The following is a 21063-nucleotide window of genomic DNA, read 5'->3' as shown; positions in this document are numbered from 1 at the left end:
TGCATCTGTGTTCATGAGAGATATTGGTTTGCAGTTTTCTTTTTTTGTGTTTTCTTTACTAGGTTTTGATATCAGAGTAATATTGGCCTCATAAAATGAGTTGGGAAATATTGCTTCCTCTTCAATTTTTTGGAAGAATTTGAGGAGAATAGGTATTAAATCTTCTTTAAATGTTTGGTAGAATTCACTGATGAAGCCATCAGGTCCTGGACTTTTATTTTTTGGTAGGTTTTTGATGATTGTTTCAATTTCCATACTGCTGACGGGTATGTTTAGATTTTCCAGTTCTTCTTGATTCAGTCTAGGAAGGTGGTATCTTTCTAAGTACTGGTCTATTTCTTCTAGGTTATTAAATTTGGTATTATATACTTTTTCATAGTATTCTTGCATGATCTTTTGGATTTCTGCTATGTCAGTCATAATTTCCCCTCTTCCATCCCTGATTTGGTTTATTTGTGTTCTTTCTCTTTTTTCTTTAGTGAATTTAGTCAGAGGTTTTTCAATTTTATTAACCTTCTCAACAAACCAGCTCTTTATTGCAGTTACTTTTCCTATTTTTTTGTTTGTTTTCAATTTCATTTATTTCTGTTCTAATTTCGATGATTTCTTTCCTTCTGCTGACTTTAGACTTCATTTGTTTTTCCTTTTCTAATTTTTTAAGGTGAAGCATTAGGTTGTTTATTTGGGCTCATTCTCGTTTTTGGAGCTAGGCCTTTAATGATATGAACTTTCCACTTATGACCGCTTTTGCCACATCCCAAAAAATTTGATATATTGTACTATCATTATCATTTGTTTCTACGTATCTGTTGATTTCCTTTTATTTCTTCGCTGACCCAGTTTTTCTTCAGTAGCATGTGTGTTTTAATCTCCATGTATTTGTGGTTCTTCCTGCTTTCTTTTTGCAGTTGATCTCTAGTTTCAAAGCATTATGATCAGAGAATGCGGTCGGTATGATTTCAACCCTCTTATGTTTGTTGAGGCTATCTCCGAGTCCCAGTATGTGGTCGATCCTTGAGAATGTTCCATGTGCACTAGAGAAGAATGTATAAGCAGCTGTTTTGAGATGGAAGGCTCTGTAAATGTCAGTTATGTCCAATTGATCTAATGTGTCATTTAAGGACGTTATTTTCTTCTCAATTTTCTGTTTGGCTGATCAGTCCATGTCCTACAGTGGGGTATTTAGAGCCCCTACTACAATAGTGTATTGGTGTGTTTCTCCTTTTAGTTCTGTTAGTAATTGCTTTACATATTTCAGGGCTCCCTGATTGGAAGCATGGATATTAATAAGTGTTATGTCTTCTTGGTGCATGATTCCCTTTATCATGATGAAGTGTCCCTCAGTATCTTTCTTTACCTTTTTGATTTTGAAGTCTATTTCATCTGATATTAGTACCACAACTCCCACTGATCTCTGAATGCCATTTGCTTGAAATATCATTTTCTACCTTTTCACTTTGAGTCTGTTTGTCTTTGGAGCATGTATGTCTCCTGGAGGCAGCACACGGTTGAGTTTTGCTTTTGGATCCATTCTGTAACTCTTTGTCTTTTATTGTTGAGTTCAATCCATTTGCATTTAGGTTGATTACTGAAATACGAGGTCTTCTAATAGACGTTTTATCTTTGCTTTCTGGCAGCTCAGTGTTTCCATTGCTTCCCTGTCCTTATGTTTCTGTTTTCTTTATTTTGGTTGGCTTTTGTGGGCTTTCCCTCTGATTCTTATTTTATGTTATATACTTTGGATCTGAATCTTTGGCATGTGGTTATCATTACAAATATGTAAAGGATAGTTATATATATATACAGTCCTCCGTTTTCCTCTGTGCATTCCTTATCTCCATTCCCCTTTGTGTATTTGGATCATTCCCTTTTCAGTCAATGTTATCTCAGTTTGTCACTATGTATACTGAACATTCATTAGTATTTTGTTATAACAATCCTCATCTTATTGTTTAAGCTTATAATGCCATGTTCTTAGTAAGGGTTGTATTTCTCTACTTCTATTTGCCTGATAGTCACGTTATTCCTAATTATGTTTTTTTTTTTTTGGTCACTTTGTTTTAGGTGAGCTAACCCCTTTCAGTATTTCCTGTAGTGCAAGCCTCATAGTAGAGAATTTCTCAATTTTTGTATGTCTGGAAAAGTCTTAATTTTTCCTTTATCTCTAAAGGAGAGCTTAGCTGGATACATTATTCTAGGCTGGTAGTTCCTTTCACTTAATAGTTTAAATATTTGATTCCATTCCTTTCTGGCTTGTAAGGTTTGTGCTGAGAAGTCTGAGGATAATCTAGTTTTTTTTTTTTTTTTTTTTTTTTACTCCTACAGCACCTGGTATTCCTTGGTGGCCTCCCATCCAAGTACTAACCAGGCCCGACCCTGCTTAGCTTCCAAGATCAGACGAGATCGGGCATGTTCAGGATGGCATTGCCATAGCTGAAGATAATCTAATGGGTTTCCCTTTATAAGTTACCATTTTTTTCTTCCTGACTGTCCTAAGAATTCTGTCTTTGTCATTGATTTTTGATAATTTTAATATAACGTGTCTTGGTGAAGGCCTTTTTGGGTTGAGATAATCGGGTGTTCTGTTGACTTCTTAAATTCCAAGCTCCATCTCGTTTCTTAGGTTTGAGACATTCTCACCAACTATTTGTCTGAAAATGCTTTCTAGTCTCTGCTCCTTTTCCTCTCCTTCGAGCATGCCAATTATTATTATATTTCCTCTCTTGATGGTATCAGCTACTTCTTGAATTTCTCTTTCATTATTTTTAATTTTTCAGTTTCTATCTTCTTCCTTATGATTTGTTTCTAGATTCTGTCTTCGATATCACTGATCATTTCCTCCACTTGGTTTACTCTATTTCCCAAGCTTGTTATTTAATTTTTCAACTTTTGCAGTATGTTTTTTTTTATCTCCAGAAGATCTATTCTATTCTTTTTGAGGGTTTCAGTCTTCTTGCTCTGGTAATCTAGTTGTTTTTTCAGTTCCTGAAATTGTTGACATGACTCATTTCGAAACTCACTGAGTTTTTTCAGAAGTACAATCTTGAATTCTCTGTCATTTAAGTTGTATATTTCTATGTCTGTAAGCTCGTTTTCTGGAGATTTTTCTCTTTCTTTCTGAGATTCCTTGTCACCTTGGTTGTTTATTATGTTTTATGGACTATTTCTTTGCCTGGGCATTAATGGAAATGTATTTTGCTTTTTTCTAGAAAGATTTATTATATAAAGGTCTCTTTAGCCTGCTGCAAAAGAAGGCACTTTTCTTTTGATTTCCAGTAGGGGGCATGTAAGCCTCTTGGATCCCTGCTTTATATAAAGCTTTAAAAATGCCTTTTTATTTTCTGATATTTAATCATGCTCACTACCTTTAGTTTCAGTTCCTTTCGGTATTAGCCACAGTTTTGGTAACATTTGCTCAGATTTCCCTGGTGTTCCACGGTGTTTGGAACATGATATTTAATCATGCTCGCTACCTTCAGTTTCAGTTCCTTTCAGTGTTAGCAACAGTTTTGGTAATATTTGCTCAGATTTCCCTGGTGTTCCATGGCGTTTGGTCTTGGAGGGTATTGGGGGAGGGGCCCTCTGGGTTGGGAAATTGGGGCTGCTGCTCAGCCTCAGTTTTGCAACTGTAGTGGGTAAAAGTCAACTATTTTTCTGCCGGCCGCTTCTCTGCTTTCTGCCCTGATGATTGGGCCCTGCTGCCAGCTGGCCACAGTAGCTTATAACTTTCCCAGGCAGGGCTGTTCAGGGAGCTTGCCACCTGAATTCGCCACTCCTTCTTCCCTCCCCGTCCTTCTGTAGGGAGCTCTGGCAGCTGCAAGAGACAGCTTCTTTAACTCTCCTAGTCCACTACCCAGAACCAGAGGTTCTGACCTGTGGTAGTTCTTATGAGCAGATCCCACGCTCGGATATCCTCGTGTGCAGTTTCGGTGTTTTTTATTGAGTTTTAGATGTTCATCTTGTTGTTTCAAGGGGAGAGATCTGGGGACATCTCTCAATTTCTCATTTTGCCATGTTTCCAATGATCTCCTGTTATTTATTTTTTTTTAACATTCTATATTTTTATTCATTTTAAAACAATCATGTTAATAAGAAAATCCTTTTAAATTTTTTTCCAGATTCTCTAATACAACATAGTCCCTTAAGTATTACAGATGCCTTAAGTAACAAATAATATACAACAACAACAACAAAATTACAGTAAGAATTTCAAAAAATTTTCCAGAAACCTAATGGAAAATAATTAATAGCATGGATTTGGTATACTTTTTCCTTATCTCTATACTATTTCTACATATTCCCAGGATTATATAGATACTTATTATCTTCACTATGTCCATTAGGAATTTAAGTTAGAGATTCTGAATTGAGACGTAGAATTTGGAAAGAACTTCTAGAGCAATGCCCCTAAACTACATAATGAGATCTTTCCTAGAGATGTTCGGCAATGGAACTTTTGGAACCCATGCTTTTTCTTTTCTTTTCTTTTCTTTTCTTTTTTTTTCTTTTCTTTTCTTTTCTTTTCTTTTTTTCTTTCTTTCTTTCTTTCTTTCTTTCTTTCTTTCTTTCTTTCTATTTTTATAGTGACATTAGTTAACAAAATTCAGTAAGTTTCAGCTGTACATTTTAACAGTAAGATCTATCTATCTATCTATCTATCTATCTATCTATCTATCTATCTATCTATTTACTTCTTTCCATCACCACATATTTGACCCCTTTTACCTTACCCTCTAGTAACCACGAGTCTATTGTCCATGTCCATGAGTCTCTGTTTGGAGGGATTTTTTAATTTGTCCAAATGTCTATTTGTCTGTCTATTTATATATATACTTATTTAACTGTTTGACCCATACATTTCTCAAATTATGGAAAGTTACTAACCATTGACTCTTGAAATCAATTTAGTGCATTGCTATAGTAAGGACAAATATTATTTTTGAAAATTTGTTTCTAATTTATATATTTATGTATGCCTGTACTAGAATTGTGATATAAATGTATTACTTACTGTGAGGTACAGTTGAGGCTTTAAAATATGTCTTCAAGACATACCTCTGAAAGAAGTGGTAGGCGGCCAAAGACTAAACAATGTCTGCAACCCTTAACACATGCTAGGATCTTTAGGTTTATGATTTCATTAACTCTTCACAACTCTTTGTGTAATGTACTGATTTATATCCTTTTCAGAAATGAGGAAACTGAAGTTTAAGAAAGTTAAATAATTTTCCTAAAGTAAATCTTAAAGACCTGATTGGAGCTCAGTTTTCTCCTACAGTTTAGTCATTCTGCCCTACTTGCCCTACTTGCAGTTTGTAAGTTACAGAGTTTTCTCTTGTGTTTATAGAAAACATTCCCCCAGGTGTTCCAAAACACTTCCTTTGGAAGAGTCCTCTGAAGCTCCTATTCTTCGACTGTTGAATGGGTATAAAAATAGTACAAATAATACATATGTCTTAGTTCAGATTCTCTTGTTTAGTGAGACCATTGTATTTAAAATTATTCTCCTTCTAGATCTTACCATTATGCTGTACATCTGAAACTAATTTAAAATAATATTGAATGTTAATTGCAGTTGAAAAATAAAATAAATAAAAAATTGAAAGTAAGTAAATAAATAAAATTGTTCCCCTCCCTTGCTTTATTTCTCTCCTTTCCTACTATCTTTAGTTAGAATACTATATAATTTACTTATTTATTTTATTTTTGGCTTCTCTCACTAGCATGTAAGCCTTACCAAGGGAAAGATCTTTGATCTCCAACATCCAGAGAACTGCAAGGCACATAGTAACAGAAAGCAAATATAAGCATGAAAGCATGGATGAGTAGACTCATAAAAAGGACTTTAACAAGTTCTTCAAAAGGTAATGGAGAGGATTTGAAGATATAACACTTATAAAATTGTCCAGCCTTGACCCAGTATATACTTAGTAAATGACAGTTGTATTTGATCATCAAATAAAAAGAAAAGGAAAACATTCTTTGAAAACCAATTCAATTTGAGCCATGATCCACAGTTTCTTGTGACCCAATAATCTTGTTTTCAGCAACTCCCTAGCAGAGAACACTGGGGAAGCACTATCTGACTGAAAAAGTAGACTCTGCTTTAAATGACAATTGCCCTGGCTGAGAGGATGTCTGTAGCTAAGAAGAAAAGATAGTGTATACTTGCTGGCTGGGGTTACAGCACCTGATAACACGAAGAAGCAAGCCAAAAGGGATGGAAGCAGATGGAAGATCTGAGATGGCTATTATCTCAGAATGTCCCAGAGAAACCAATACCTTCAGTAAAACAAGGCCTGTGGAAAACATCTGTATATAGATATAAGTGCTGGCCACACAGCTGAGATGATGAAATCAAAGACCAGAATTTTAGGAGAATCATCTTAAACAAAGCCACCACCGATTTGCCCAACTCAGAGACAATCTAAATCTATTTTTCTTGGAGATCAAAAATTAAACTGATTATAAGAGTCTACTTTGTTAATAGGCACACATACAAACGTAGCCATTATGTTGGTACACTGCTCTTTTTAAAAACGTCACAAAAATGAATATGTAAGTTATATATAATTCCACAAGGGGGCACAATAGAAGCAGAAATAAAAATTGGTACATGAATTTTCTCTTGTTCTATTTTAACCTAGTAACTTAACAATCTTAAAATCTCAGAACAGTTAAAATGGTAGATAACTATTTAATCAAGAATTGATATTTATTTTTGAGGGGATCGCTTTGTAAATTATACAAATGTTTTACCACTATGCTGTATATTTGGAACTAATGTAGTATTGGATGTCAACTGTAATTGAAAAAAGAAAAGAAAAGACAAAAAGAAAAACATCTACCTATTCCATTAAAAGAAGAATGAATATTTATTTTTGTACAATGCATTTTTTTTTTAAGTAAGACAAAAGCACCATCTATGTTCATTACCTACCTGCCAGGTGTTCATAATCCTCTCCTCATCTTAAACTATTATCAGAAGATGTCTGAGAATGTACAGCATTGAACAGAAAGTTCTTTGTTCTCTACACAACCGAAACAAAAGGGAACTATCTCAAAGTGGACAATTAGAAAGTATGTATAGTATGATTCCAACAGTATCTTTAAAAATCCAAAAGTGCATATGTTTGTGTGTATCTCTGTATATACACAACCATTTAAATGTTTATGTGCACAGCCATTCATTCAACAATATTTATTAAGCCCCACCTGTATGACTGGCCCTGGAAATATGCTTGTGAACAAGATATCCAAATTTTCTGCTTTCATGGAGCTTACATCTAAGTAAGGGAAGAATGACTCCCCAAAAAAGTAAATTGTAAGTTAATTTGAGGTAGTAATAGAACTGAGGAAAAAAAAAGAAGAGCCTAGAGAGTGATGGGGAATGAAGCTCTCTGAGGAGGTAATAGCAGAATTGAGATCCGAATTTCTGGCCATACAAAGATCACACACGTAAAGAAATGCACAGAAACAGTCTGGGGTGATATTCACTGAACTGTTAATATTAATTCTAAAAAGAAGAGAGATGGTTGTGGGAGCTTGGAGTGGTAGTATAGTGGGGGTAAGAGGGGGAAAGCAACTTGCATTTCTCACTCTGTAGATTTCTGACTTGTCTGTATACTTTTATAATACACAACCATAAATTTATGTATTGTGTAATTTAAACAGATTCTTTTAAATGGCAAATCAGTAAGAAAGAGAAAAGAACAAACACATCAAAGCTTTTTATGATGTATGGAAGCTATCTGTTCACATTTATGAGGACATATGAATATGCCAGAATTGTAGAGACATGAAGGTACAGGCCTCTTTTTCTGACCAGGTGTTCTGGGTCTGGATGTAGTTACATTAGCACAAAAAAATAAAGATGGCAATGTTAATAGAGAAAGGGATGATTGTACTGACCTTGTTTCCTTGTTTCCTTCAATCTGTGTCTCTTTGCTTCTGTATGCCATTCCTGGATTTTTGGATTTTGAGTGATACTCTTATCATGTGAATTCTCAGCTCAAAACCTACCCAGAGTCCCTGTTAGTTGTAGGTTCAAGTCCAAACTCCTCAGGCCTTTTGCATTCTGACTGAGTTCACATGTTAATATTTTGGCATTATTCCAAATCATGATTTGCCATTCCAGCCGGGCCATTCTCCCAAGGTGTTGTGCACATTACCCTCCTTCATACTGTTGCTCAAGGACCATACCCTGGACTCTCCACTCTCTCACCATCTTCACTCTAAATTAAAGTTATACCCAATAGTTCAAAACTCAGCCAATACCTTAATAATCTAAGCTTAAAATTCTTTCCCTTTCACAAATTAATCCTCAAAGATACACACACACACACACACACACACACACACACACACACACACACACACACACAGGCTTCTAAAATCAGGTATCAATGTGGACTCATGTTTTTTGAAAAATAAATAGGTAGGTAGACAGATAACTATAGATATGTATATATATCTTGGTTAGTATACATACATAAATCTCCTAGCTGTGTCCTCTGAGAGAGGCTAGAAGCGATTACACCCTGGTAGCAATGAGCACACATAGCATATAGATCTTGGTTTCCAAATTTCATCCTCCAATGAAAGAAACCAGGACTCCTCGGAGAACTGTTTGATTACAGGGCTGAAAGTAAGGAGAATACAAGGTGAACCTGGAGTGTCTTGTAATGCCAGAAGTGGAGCAACAAAATACATGATAGTATTAAATTATAATTCTCCCAGTAAAATAATTTTCTACAAATACATAGAGATATAAATAACAATAAATAAATGAATGAGGAGAAATTAAAATTCTTCCCTATAGAAGAATTCCAATTAATACATATAGTAAGAATGAAGGAAATAGAAAATCATCATTAGAACACCACAGTACTAATTACCTTGGGTAAGATCTACTAGTGAATGCCCAAATTAGGGGATGACAGGTTAACGAGAAACAGAATATTTGTATGGTTTCAAAGTGTCTCCTCCAAAATATTTGGTAAAGACAAAGGGGAAAATAATCAGTTAACCATGGAAAAAATTGGCAGATGGCATCTTTGCTAAGTGATCAAGGTTCACATTACTAGTAATACATATTCAACATCATGTATGCCCAGATATGGCACACTGAAAATGGCACTTCTGTGGTATTCTTCCCCAAAATGCATAATCTCAATCTAACCATAAGAAAACAGTAGACATCCATACTGTGGGACTTTGTATGAAATAAATGACCAATATTCTTGAAAGATGTCAAGCATAAAAAGCCAAAGAATGACTGAGGAATTGTCATAGAATGGAGGAGATTAAGGAGACATGACAATTCAATGTAATGTAGGATCTTTGACAGGATTTTGGAACAGAAAAAGGACATCAGTGGAAAAACTGATGAAATCAAAGTAAATTCTACTGTTTAGTTAATAGTGTTATACCAAAGTTAATTTCTTTATTTTGATAAATGATCAGTAATTATGTAAGATCTTAACACAAGGGGAAGCTCAGTGAAGAATCCTAGGAACTCTCTGGATTCTTTGCAACTTTTCTGTAAGTCTAAAATGATTTCAAACTAAAACAAAACAAAACAAAACAAAACAAAACAAACAAACATATGTACATACATACAGGCTCCTATGGCCTATACCAGAACTAACAGTTAAGAATCTGGAGGTAGGACCTGAGGGTCTGCATTTTAAACCAGCTTCTTAGATAATTCTCATGTACACTGAAGTTTAAGAACAATTGCCTAACACTAACCGTGTTGATCATTTGCATTGTGAACATGTATAGTTACTGTTTCATGTTTGGTGAAAATCAGCATGGCAGAGCAGAAGGAGCATGAGCTTTGGAATTAAAGAGCCCTGGTTTTATCTAGGTGCTCTCATTTACTAGTGATGACCTTAGGTAAGCTATTTAAGTTCACCTGTTAAAAGGGGGTAATAATACCACCTTAGGGTTGTTGAGGCACTGGCAATAATGTATATAAATTACCCAGATTGATACTTCACTCATAACAGATGCTACAAAGCAAAGGGATTATTATGCCTTTGCATTTATAAATTATTTTATTGACAAAAACATCTGATGATTGAATATTTAGTATAGCTGTGTGACCTTGGGCAAGTTGCTTAACCTCTCTGACGTCTCAGTTTGATCATCTATAGAATGGAATCAGAATAGTACTACATCATTAAGTTATGAGAATTAAATGAGTTAATAAGTGAAAGCAGGTTGAATAGTAACTAATACATGATAAGTGCTCTATAGGTGTTCACAAGTTTATAACTGTTTAGTCAGGATAGTGAATTATCTAGCTAGTTATTTTATAGGATTATTGTTTATATAGACATCTTGGGCTATTGCCCATTTAAACCATGGTTTTGCATCTTTCTGATTTTCACCTGTTTATTGGAAGATCTCTTGGAGGTTACCCAGCCATCTAATTTTCACCTGTTTATTGGAATATCTTTTGGAGGTTACCCAGCCATCAGTGGAAATGTTCATTATTATCTGGCTTACTCCCTTTTCTCAATAATTATTGTCTCTGGAAAAGCCTGATTCGACTTAGGTCCAGTGTGCATTTTTTGAAAAAGAGTGTGACAGAATGGTAGAGGAAAAGAGAACTTAATTGTATCAAATCGAAGGTGTGTGTTGAAATATAGAATTTCCTTTTCTTTCTGATTTTGGTTTGGGGATTTAGGAATTTTGGTCCTAAAGGAGAAAATCCAGACAGCCCTAGAAGCCTTATTCCATCCAATATATCTTTCTATGGAATGAGGAGCGGGGTGATGACACCAAACACTTTCCTAGAATCTGCCCCACAGGAGCAAGCTCTCTGTAACAGAAGGTGGCAGGTAGCACAGGGGTTGCTGTCCATATTCCTTTCCATGCAAAGATGGCCTCTTGGTTAGTATTGATAGACATTTTACCTGTGGTGTGTGCTCCAGGAATGACTGATACTTGAAAACATGGAGAGGAAAATTCAAAAGGAACAGGCACCTGATATAATTGTAGAAGCAAAATATTATCTTGGAAAAACTAACAAAGATAGGAATAGATGAGTAAATGCCATAGAGTACATTGTATAAAACAGAAAATGTTTTAACTATTTTAACCATTTTTAAGTAGACAGTTATGTGGCATTTTCTTGCAATAGAAACAGAACATTATTGTGCAACCACTATCCAAATCCAGAACTTTTTCATCTTCCCAAACTGAAATATTGTTTATAGTTCTTGTGCCTTTCCATAGGGAGCATCATTTCTTTACCCACAATCTAATTTAGTATATATGGAGACTGGGACTTGATAATTCTGTAACCTTGAATTGTGGCTAGCTTAGTTATATTTAGGTCTTTTTGTTTTTCGTACATGTAGGAGATGTCTTTATCTGGCGAAAAAAATGTTTCCTTTTTTTCTTCTTCTTGAAACTTTGTCCCTTTCTCCTCTCTGTTTCCACCTCCTGCTTTAACCCTCTCTAAATATTTTTCCTTCTGATTATCACTAACATCATTTTCCAAAGGTTTCCTCTCTGGAATTCAGTTCTACTTGAATTTAAATGACTTTTCTGTCTGCTCTGTTCTCCTTCTTTCCTCTATCTCCCTTTTCTACTCTTTCAGTTTTCAGGGTTTTTAGAAATCTCTGGGAGGTAAGGAAGTGGAATTATAACTTAGTGACCTATCTGTTCTGTCATTGGAGGCCTCAAGGGGGACATACTAGACCACACAAGCAAGTGAAAGATATTCAGTGTGGTAGGTGTTATGCTGGTTTTCTCTAAGAACTTGGGTCTTCTGTACTTCAGTTATTCACAGACCTTTTCCTCTCTCAGGAGCTGTCTTCTTCCACCATCAACCTTGAAGCATTTTTAAAGTTATAGTGGTTCTGAGACAATTCAGCAGTTGAATTCCTTCGTTTGGATAAATATTTGTATATGCCTAAGATATATATAAGGCATCATGCTAGGTACACAGGCTTTAGAATTTAACTGGACACAGTCTCTGCTATTCCAATTGGGGGAGGCAAGCAATAAACGAGAATAAATAAAATGCCACTCGTTATGAGAAGCAATGGAAAAAGATCAGTAATGAAGAGGTTGGGAAAAGAGGAGGGAGCTCTCTGGGAAAGATGTACTGAGGGAACAGCATTTGAGCTCAGATCTAGAAGATGAGCCAGAGCTCGATGTTCAAGATAATATGTGGAAAGCTCTGCCTTGCATCTGGGGAGGCTTATCCTAAATCACAGGAGCTCCATGGAGCTTAATCTTCAGACCCAAGGAAAGGAGGGAGAAATGCGAAGTTACTGCTCATCCGTTTACATTATCAGATATGATTTGGGAAACACCATTAATTTTTGCACTAATCGTAGTTTTGATACTTCAGGAAATTATCTAAAATGATCGTTCACAAACATTTAAAATGATTAAAACATCAGGAGCTGCACATGTTTCTCATGATCGATAAAGATACTATTTTAAAGCAGATTTGAGGACCTTATCTTCCTTACCTCAGATGTCATGAACTTAGGGAGTGAAGTGAAAGAAAACAATCCAAAAGATGAATCCTTTGTTAAGTGAGAAATTTGTAGTTCGAACTTTGTGTTTTCTTTCTAAAAGAGGAGATTTATGTGTTAGTTTCTGTTTAAGCAAAGACGGAAGAACATCTCTGACAGAGAAAACCCTGGCTGTAGGCAGAAAGAGAATTAGAAGCTTATTGGCTCTCTAATTAAGTTCATTTTACTCCCCACCCTCTGCTGACTTTGATAGTTACAGAGCCATAATGAAAAAGTTTAAGGCCCTGAAGCCAGGAAAACCTTAGGTTGTGCTGGGAGTGAAAGAATGCCACTGATAGAAGACTAGATTGGAGAGGTGGGCAGAGCATGTCCCACCCTACAGAGCCTTTTATGAACTATGGTACTCGTGTGACTAAAGTGCAATGAAAAGCCTCGAAGGGGTTTAAAGGTGAAAGTGAGGTCCTCTAATACAAGTTTTTCAAAAAGCCCAAATAGTGGAAATAGAATTTGAACACAGATAGTTAGATTTTAAACCCCAAACTCTGAACCACCAAGTTGTACTATCAAAGTAAAAACAGAGTTGGAGCAAAACAAACGAAGGTGAGCCAGTGAGCCCTTGATAATCTTGCTGCCTGTGGCTGAGCTTAGGTCTTCAAATAGTAAAGAGAGCCAGTAGGATTCACTGGAGGCAGCTGCCCAGATGTGGGTAGTGAACAGAGCAGGGGCAGGGACACCCATTAACAGCCAGCAGTATCATGCACAAATAGCTATTGTGTGCTGCCTTCCGCCATTTTCTAAGAAAACAAAGATCTCATTTCTAGGGCTGATTAATTTCTGTAAGGGAATTAGAATAGTTAATATTCCTCTTTCCATTATAATGTGGCCAAATATTCTTCTTCAAATTAATACAAGCAATAATTGCTGCAGAATTAGCCTCCTAGAGACACAATGCTATAGAATGAGTGGGGTTTTCTTTCTTGTTCTTTGTCTTTTTAATAAAGAATTTACAAAGGTCTTATCTACTTGTTTTCAATCAAGGTAATAAGTGAACTATGATATTAGAAGGTTCAAAAACATCATTTCTTCTCTGCTTGACTCTGACTATATAAAAGCCTTTTTGTGGTCAACACATGTTGTCAAGTTATGTGGGCATCGATGCTAATGGTAACTAATTATACTTGATACTTTAAAAGGGAAAACACAGAGATGGTAACAACACTGCTGTATATCTAGTACTTAGTATTTACCAGCCACTGTAGCTTCAGCAGCTACAAACTCCAATACTTACCTTCGAGGGTCAGACACCTAACTCAGGAATGACATATATCAAGTGCAATCTCATTAAAGGCAACTCCATTGTGTCTGTTGCTCAAGTTAAAATCCTTGGAGTTGCCCTTGACTTCTTTCTTTTCTCTCCTGTTGCACATCCAATCCATCAGGAAATCCTGCTGGCTCTATCTTCAAATTATATTTAGGATTCCACAACTTCTTACCCCCTGGGGTGTTACCATCTGGGCCAAGCCACCATCACTTCTTGCCTGAATTACTAAAATAGTTTTCTGCATGGTTTCCCTGCTTCCCCTGTGCTCCCCAATCTTCTTTTCTCAGTGCAGCATCCAAAATGATTCTTTTATCTAAGTCGGATCATGTCACTCCTCTGCAAAAAGTCCTTCGATGGCTTCCATCTCATTCAGTAAAAGCCAAAGTTCTTCCAAGGGCAAACGAAACCATAAGTAAGGAGCCCACTTTTACCTGTCCAGCCCCATCTCTGGCTCTTCTTTCCATAGCTCACTTTGGCCCAGCCGCACCAGTCCCTGCTGTTCTGAGAGCATGTACCACAGTGCTCCAGCCTTATTTGTACTTGCTCACCTTCCTAACCTCCTATTTAAAATCGTAAACTCCTCCACACCTGGAACCCTTGGTCCCATTCCTTGCTTTATTCTGCTTCTGCTTATATAATACATAATTCATATATTTCTCTTCTTTATTATCTGATTCTGTCATGAAGACAGAGATTTTTGTCTGTCTCAGTCACTGCTGGTCACACCTGGTACCTAGTAGACCCTCCATAAATGTTTATTATATGAATGAACTGAGAATGCTTGGGGTGCCTGTAGGCAAGTATCAGCAGATTTTTCCATCATAGGATGCAGACTGTTCTTGCCTGAGCTGTAGATTTTTCAAAAGAAGACAGACATTTAGATATTTTTGTGAACTCTACAATTTTTTTAAAATGTTGGCAACTAATTCAAAGTTTTTAAATGTATTTTAAAAAATCATCTGACTGAATTTGACCTACTTTGCAATCTCTAATTTAGGTTGAACTGGCTTTGCCATCCTAACTGAAGACTTTCAAGTTTTCCGAAAGCAGTAGCCATGAATTTATTGATAAGGTTTTCTTCCTTGCCCTAGTCCAGAAAGTGTGTGTCCAGAGTCAAACATCATCAGAGAAAGGATTAGTTATGGTTCCGGGGAAGGATGGTGTAGAGGGCCTCCCACCTGTGAGGATTCAGATCTGGGAGCTGTGTGGTTGCATCTGGTGGGAACCAGCACTGTTAGTTAAGTGTCCCTCAAAGCTTATCATCTGTCTTCCAGATTTGTGTCGCCTCCTGGTCATATCCCAGACCAGCCCACCAGGGAAAGGCTAGCAGGAAATTATGAACTAAAATGAGATGATAGACTAGGATCCTCTGAGGTATGCCTCTTTATAAGCCAACACCCAAAAGTCTGATTATACCTGTGCTGGTAAAGATGAGGAGAAAAAGGTACCCTCTTACATTGCTGGGGGAAACCAAAATTGGTACATCTTAAGGGAAGTAGTTTGGCAATATCTATCAAATTTACCAATGTGTGTATTCTTTGACTAAGGAATTATATTTTGATGAATTTATCCTACAGATACACTCATGTGTGTTTGAAATGAGTTAATATGAGGTTTCCCATTGTGACAATGTAATAAAAAAAGCTTGAGGAAAACCTAAGTGTTTTACAGTAGATGACTAAATAAATTTTGGTAGATCAACACAGTAGAATGTTATACAGGAATAAAAAATAATAAATAAAATCTTTCTATATTGCTATTCTACATTTATTGCTTTATTTTCAAAAAATTAAAACAAGCAGACTGATGATATCATGTATGCTATTTCACCATTTGCAGCATAAAAGAAGGAATTGTATATGCACAGCTATTCTTCTATGTACAAAATGTCTCTGGCATAACTCAGAGCAGTTCAATAATATTGACTAACTCTAAGGAGGGTACCTGGTGATAGAAGAACAAGGAGGAATAATTTGTGAGGAAATTTACTTTAATATATTTTTATTTTTAACCAAGTAAATATTTACTAAATTGAACAGAAAAAGAAATGCCATATTATGTGCTTAGAAATTTCCCTAAAAAGAAAGCCATTGTAGTATTGTTTATAACAGTTTAAAAAAGGGAGCAGGTGGAGCAATTTGCATGTCACATAATAGGATATTGATCAAATAAAAATTTTACACTATTTAAGATTGTTCTGATTGTATAAATTTCTGATACAACTTGCCTTTTTCTCTATTGATTAAAGGTATTGCCTAAGGCTTCATGATGGAATGCCTCCATCCTCCAGATCTTTTTAGTTTTCCTTTTGAAGACTTTCTTCAAGAATTTTTGTTTTCTTCTTTTTTGTTTTAATGAAGGGCGGTAATGCATTTATTTTATTGAAGAAAGAAATGGTAACTTTAACAGTGATAATGATTTAACGCCAAGAAAAAAAATAGTCAACACAATTACCTTGCATTTTGGGGGTAAATGTCTGTATAACCCTTAATTGATTAAAACATTAATAGTATATACTTTTATTCAGTCCTTATTAGATAATCAGCCATAAAAAGAAATTTGTATTATTTCACATGGTTGAAATAGTTTTCTCTTCTTCTCTAATTCAGTGTTTCTAAATTAGCTTTTTACTGGAACACCATGCAGCCTCTTTTTCCCTTAAACACATTCTAGAAAGAGACTTTATCTTGCTATAACTTTGTTAGTCAAAATACAGCAATCAACATTATTTGATGCATGAACCTGAATAGAAGACTTTTCTGTGCTTTAGTTTTCTTTCCCAGTAAAATAAGATGGGCAGGATGTCAAGTCTTTGGAATTTTCTTGGGCATGGAAGACATCATAAGTATATTTACACGTGGAACATCATTATAACATGCATTTATTATAACATGCATGTATTATAATATGTATTTACTAATACTTTTATGGAGAGTTTGTTTTCTCCACAGTCCTCTAGATTTTATTTACAAAAAAAAAAAAAAAAAAACATCGGCAGACTAATACTAATCTGTGGCAAAGTTCTTACCTTTCTATGAAAAATAAGAGAAAAAAATAAGGATAATGGGGGGATTTTTTTTAAGTTTGTGTATTCAGTTTAAAGAAATCATCCTAATTCTGATGTCAGAATAATCTTTTATGAAATGCTAAATGATGATTATTTTTAATCTTATTTTATTGGCTTGTAAAATCTATTCCTTTAGTAGATGAGAAAGATAAATCCTGTGGCTAATCATGTAAGCTTTGAAATTATTCAAGAATAAAATGTCTGTAATACCTGTATTAGATAGTACCATATTCATCATTTTTGAATATTGGAGATCCCAATGGAATATTGTCTTAGTCAGCTTGTCATAATAAAATACCAGAGACTGGATGGCTTAAATAGAGGAAATAATTTTTGCATAATTCTGGAGCCCGGAAGTCTGAAATCAGGGTGCCAGCACATAGGTTCTGGTGAGAGCCCTCTTCTTGGCTTATAGATTGTTGCCTTCTTGTTGTATCCTCACATAGTAGAGAGAGAGAGCAAGCTTTCTGGTATGGATCGAACTTTCAAAGAAATAAAAACAGCAGCAAATTACTGCGGATCTCTTGTTTCATCCTCTAATAAGGCCATCTGTCTTTTCCTTTTAGTTTTTTTTCTTGGAACAGCTAGGTGTCTGGTGTCTCTTATAAGGGTACAATCTCATCAGAAGGGCTTCACCCTGGTGAACTCATCTAACCCTAATTACCTCCCAAGACCCCATATCCTAATACTATCACATTGGGGGCTAGGGCTTTAACATATAAACTTTGGCGAGACACAGACATTCCATAACATAACAAGTATTATTATGGTCTTAGAATGATGTTAAACCACAGACCCAGGAGGAGTCAAATCCTTTCTTGGTTAATCTATCCCTAAGTTTGGGGAACAATGGAAAAATAAAGCAAATAACACTATTACTATCTAAAGCTTTGTAATCTTTTAACACCAGGGCAAAATTCTGGTAAGCTAAGCATTTAGTGCAGGAGAACTCATTTACTGAAGTTAGTTTGATTGAATGACCTACAACAGAGGTTGACAAACTACAGCCCATGAGCCAGGAATGGTTGAAAAAATCAAAAGAAGGTTATATGACATCTGAAAATAATATGAAATTCAAATGATAGTGTTTCTAAATAAAGTTTTAGTAGAATACAACCAGGCTCAATTGTTTACACATTGTTGATGGTTGCTTTCATGCTACAATGGCCAAGTTGAGTAGTTTCAATAGACTCTAAAATAATTACTCTATGTCCCTTTAGAAAAAAAGTTTTCCAATCCCTGCTCTGCAAATAAAGCTGGTCAATGACTTCCTTTGCCTATTTCCAAGTCTAAATGTTAGCTCAAAATATCATTTCAAAAAGATACAGAGTCCTACCTATCAACACTAGGAAAAAATGGATTCAGAGACAGAATATTTACTCCAAAGCCTGGCATGAGTTGGTTTTAAGATTCTCCACTTGAAGTTATCTAATGCCAGACCTAGCTGTTTCAAAAACACTAAGAGAGAAAGACAGATGGCCTTATTGGAGGGTGGAAGAAGACAGAGCCACAGTAATTTGCTGATGTTTTCATTCTTTTGAAAGTGTAACCCTTACCAAATATCGTTCAGGGCCCTGGAATTGGACCTATCTAGTTGGGGGCTTGTCTTCCTTTGAGTCTCTACCCCAAGATTGACACTTATTTCTCAAATCAAGGAAGAAGGGAGGAATGAGAGCTGAGAGTGGTACCCTTTCTAGAATACAACATTAATCTATGAAATTGGTGGCATTGTAGAAATCTGGCCACTTCCTTTGTTTCTGACTTGTTTTTGTTTTGTTTTCTCTCTCTCTCTACCCCCAAAACACACAAAGATGATTTTAAAGGATGTGGACTCACTTCTCTATGTGGACACCGATGTTCTCTTCCTGAGACCTGTGGATGACATCTGGAAGCTTCTGCGGCAGTTTAACTCCACCCAGCTTGCCGCCATGGCTCCGGAGCATGAAATCCCCAAGATTGGCTGGTACAGCCGCTTTGCTCAGCACCCTTTCTATGGCTCTTCAGGGATTAATTCAGGAGTCATGCTAATGAATTTAACTCGTATAAGAAGTGCCCAGTTCAAGGTAAGGAAGTATTTTACATTTACTTATTTAAAAATTAAGACTTTATTTTTTCAGCAGTGAAATTCCTACAGTGTCAGTGTACTGATTTTGGAAGTAGGTGATTTGTAGGTAAGGATGTAAGGAATCAAGGAAGAGAAAAGTATTTGGAAAGTTATGGGATATTTGTTTGTTCAGGAAAAGCCCAAGTGATTATGGAATTTAAAGCTTCAGTAGAGTTACTATTCAGGACTATTATATTGCACTTCTGAATTCCATAATGTTTGAAGGCTTCAAAAACCATGGAAAAGTTCTTGGAATTACCCTAGGGATATATTTACATAAGCACACAGTACAAAGCTATTCATGGCCTCATCTTTTATCCTAGCAATAATTGGAAAGAAGCTAAAGGAACATCAGTAGAGAACTAGTCAAAAAATTATCCTACTATTAAAAAGAATTAGGTAAGTCTATAAGTAAGAAAAGTAAGATCTCTAAAAATATTAAGTGAAAAAGTTAAAACACAACAAAGCATGATATTGTAGAATGTGATTTCTTTTACACCTTAGAAATGTTCGGAAAAGTACCTAAGAGATCATTAATTGTTAATTGTGGATACTTCTAGGGAAAGTGGGAAGGGGAATTGTAGGAAAGGGAGGAAGAATGTTTTTATGTTTTTATTTTAGATTTGTGTATGCTGTTTGAATATTTAGTCTGTGAATGTGTTGCTTTTATTTTAAAATTAATTATTTTAAGACAAGAAAAAGGTGTTTTTCCTTAAGATGCCTTAATTCAGCTATCCATATTTTGTTCCTTTACTTTGATGCTGGAGAGCTCCGGGGCTCTGGTGATCAGGTTCCTCTCTTATAATACCCCAGAGACAGAATTTACCGACACAACAAACAGCAAGCAGGAAAGTGCAAGTTTTATTAAAGTGAAAGTACACACTTAAGAGAAAAGCACAGGCATCTCAGACCAAGGCTATCCAGCCCGCCTCTCCGTTTTGGCTTGTTTCTCAAGCCACTCGGAGGGGGAGGGGTGGTCCACCTATCTTGTCTCCTGGCCTTGGCTTGTTTCTCTTACTGAAGTCTCACACTTAACAAATCAAAACAGGGAGAGGGCTGAGTAAGGGACAAAGGAGAAATTCCAGAGCTGCATGGAGAGGACTGAGGAAAGGACTGAGGAAAAATTCGAGAGCCACATTCTGGGGAGAAGGAGGAACTTCCCTAGGCTAACTCTCTTGCCTCACCTTCAGGGGCAAGAATTAAGCAAAAGAAAGAGGTTCGGTTTGGGGCATGGCCTTCTAAGTAGAAATAATAGCCCAATTATCAGTTCCTTGTCCATCTAGTATTTATGTGTACATCCAAAACTACTATCTACAACCCTAGTTTTACTTTGTCCTATGTCTTGAGGCCAACTCCTCCTCTACTTGTTTTTTTTATTTTGTAGGGAATGGGGATAGGACAAGTCCCTCTATATTGTTTCTCAGGAGAATATGTATTTTCTTTGTTTCAGCTGCTCTGATGTTTTCTTTTTTCCAGAACAGCATGATTCCCACAGGCTTGGCTTGGGAGGACATGTTGTACCTTCTGTACCAGAAGTACAAGAGTGCCATCACGTGGGGGGACCAGGATTTATTAAATATTATTTTTTATTTCAATCCAGGTAGGTTCTCTTTCCAGAATGCTGTTGGTATAGAAGTATGCCTACCTTGTACCACAGAGCACATTCCAGCCTGATCTGCTATTGGGAAAGCTTGAATTGTGCCCATGTGCCCCTCTGCCCTTCCACCTACTCCCCTACACCTGCTGTGAGGTGTGTCCTTTCACGCACCCCCTGGGATCTCACAAAGACAAGTCCTTGAGCTGCTAATGCAAAAGGCTAAATGTCAAAACCTCCAACACTCAACTTCATTTTTCAATAATCTCCTTTAGACTTTGCCAGCACCATTCTTCTAAGAAGAACAGTGAGAATTAATGGGAGGCACAGAACCAAATGAAAACATAATCTAGGCACGAGGCCCTCCGTAGCCTAAACAATTGCTAGATTGAAGGGAAATGATTCTTGAGAATCTAAAGTTAAGTAATTTGTTCTGGGGTAACAGAGCCTAGAATAAGGGCTCAGATTCCCAAA

General features: G+C 36.1%; 1 protein-coding gene and 1 pseudogene across 2 annotated transcripts in view; one reads left to right on the top strand and one right to left on the bottom strand.

The window, feature by feature from the left end:
- Window positions 1–21063, top strand: part of GXYLT2 (glucoside xylosyltransferase 2) — a 97643-nt gene that overhangs the window by 53833 nt on the left and 22747 nt on the right. The window contains exons 4-5 of one of the 2 annotated variants that reach the window (XM_016148036.2): window positions 18703–18954; window positions 20472–20595. In XM_016148036.2, the coding sequence (XP_016003522.2) occupies window positions 18703–18954; window positions 20472–20595 (376 nt within the window). The remainder of the gene's footprint in view (window positions 1–18702; window positions 18955–20471; window positions 20596–21063) is intronic. The other variant, XM_036219357.1, reaches the window with a different exon arrangement.
- On the bottom strand, window positions 2317–2435 carry LOC118602513 (annotated as a pseudogene).

Source organism: Rousettus aegyptiacus, unplaced genomic scaffold, assembly GCF_014176215.1.
Source record: "Rousettus aegyptiacus isolate mRouAeg1 unplaced genomic scaffold, mRouAeg1.p scaffold_m13_p_4, whole genome shotgun sequence".
NCBI lineage: Eukaryota > Metazoa > Chordata > Mammalia > Chiroptera > Pteropodidae > Rousettus > Rousettus aegyptiacus.
Note: the sequence above shows the minus strand (reverse complement) of the source record. Positions and strands in the feature narration are given on the sequence as shown.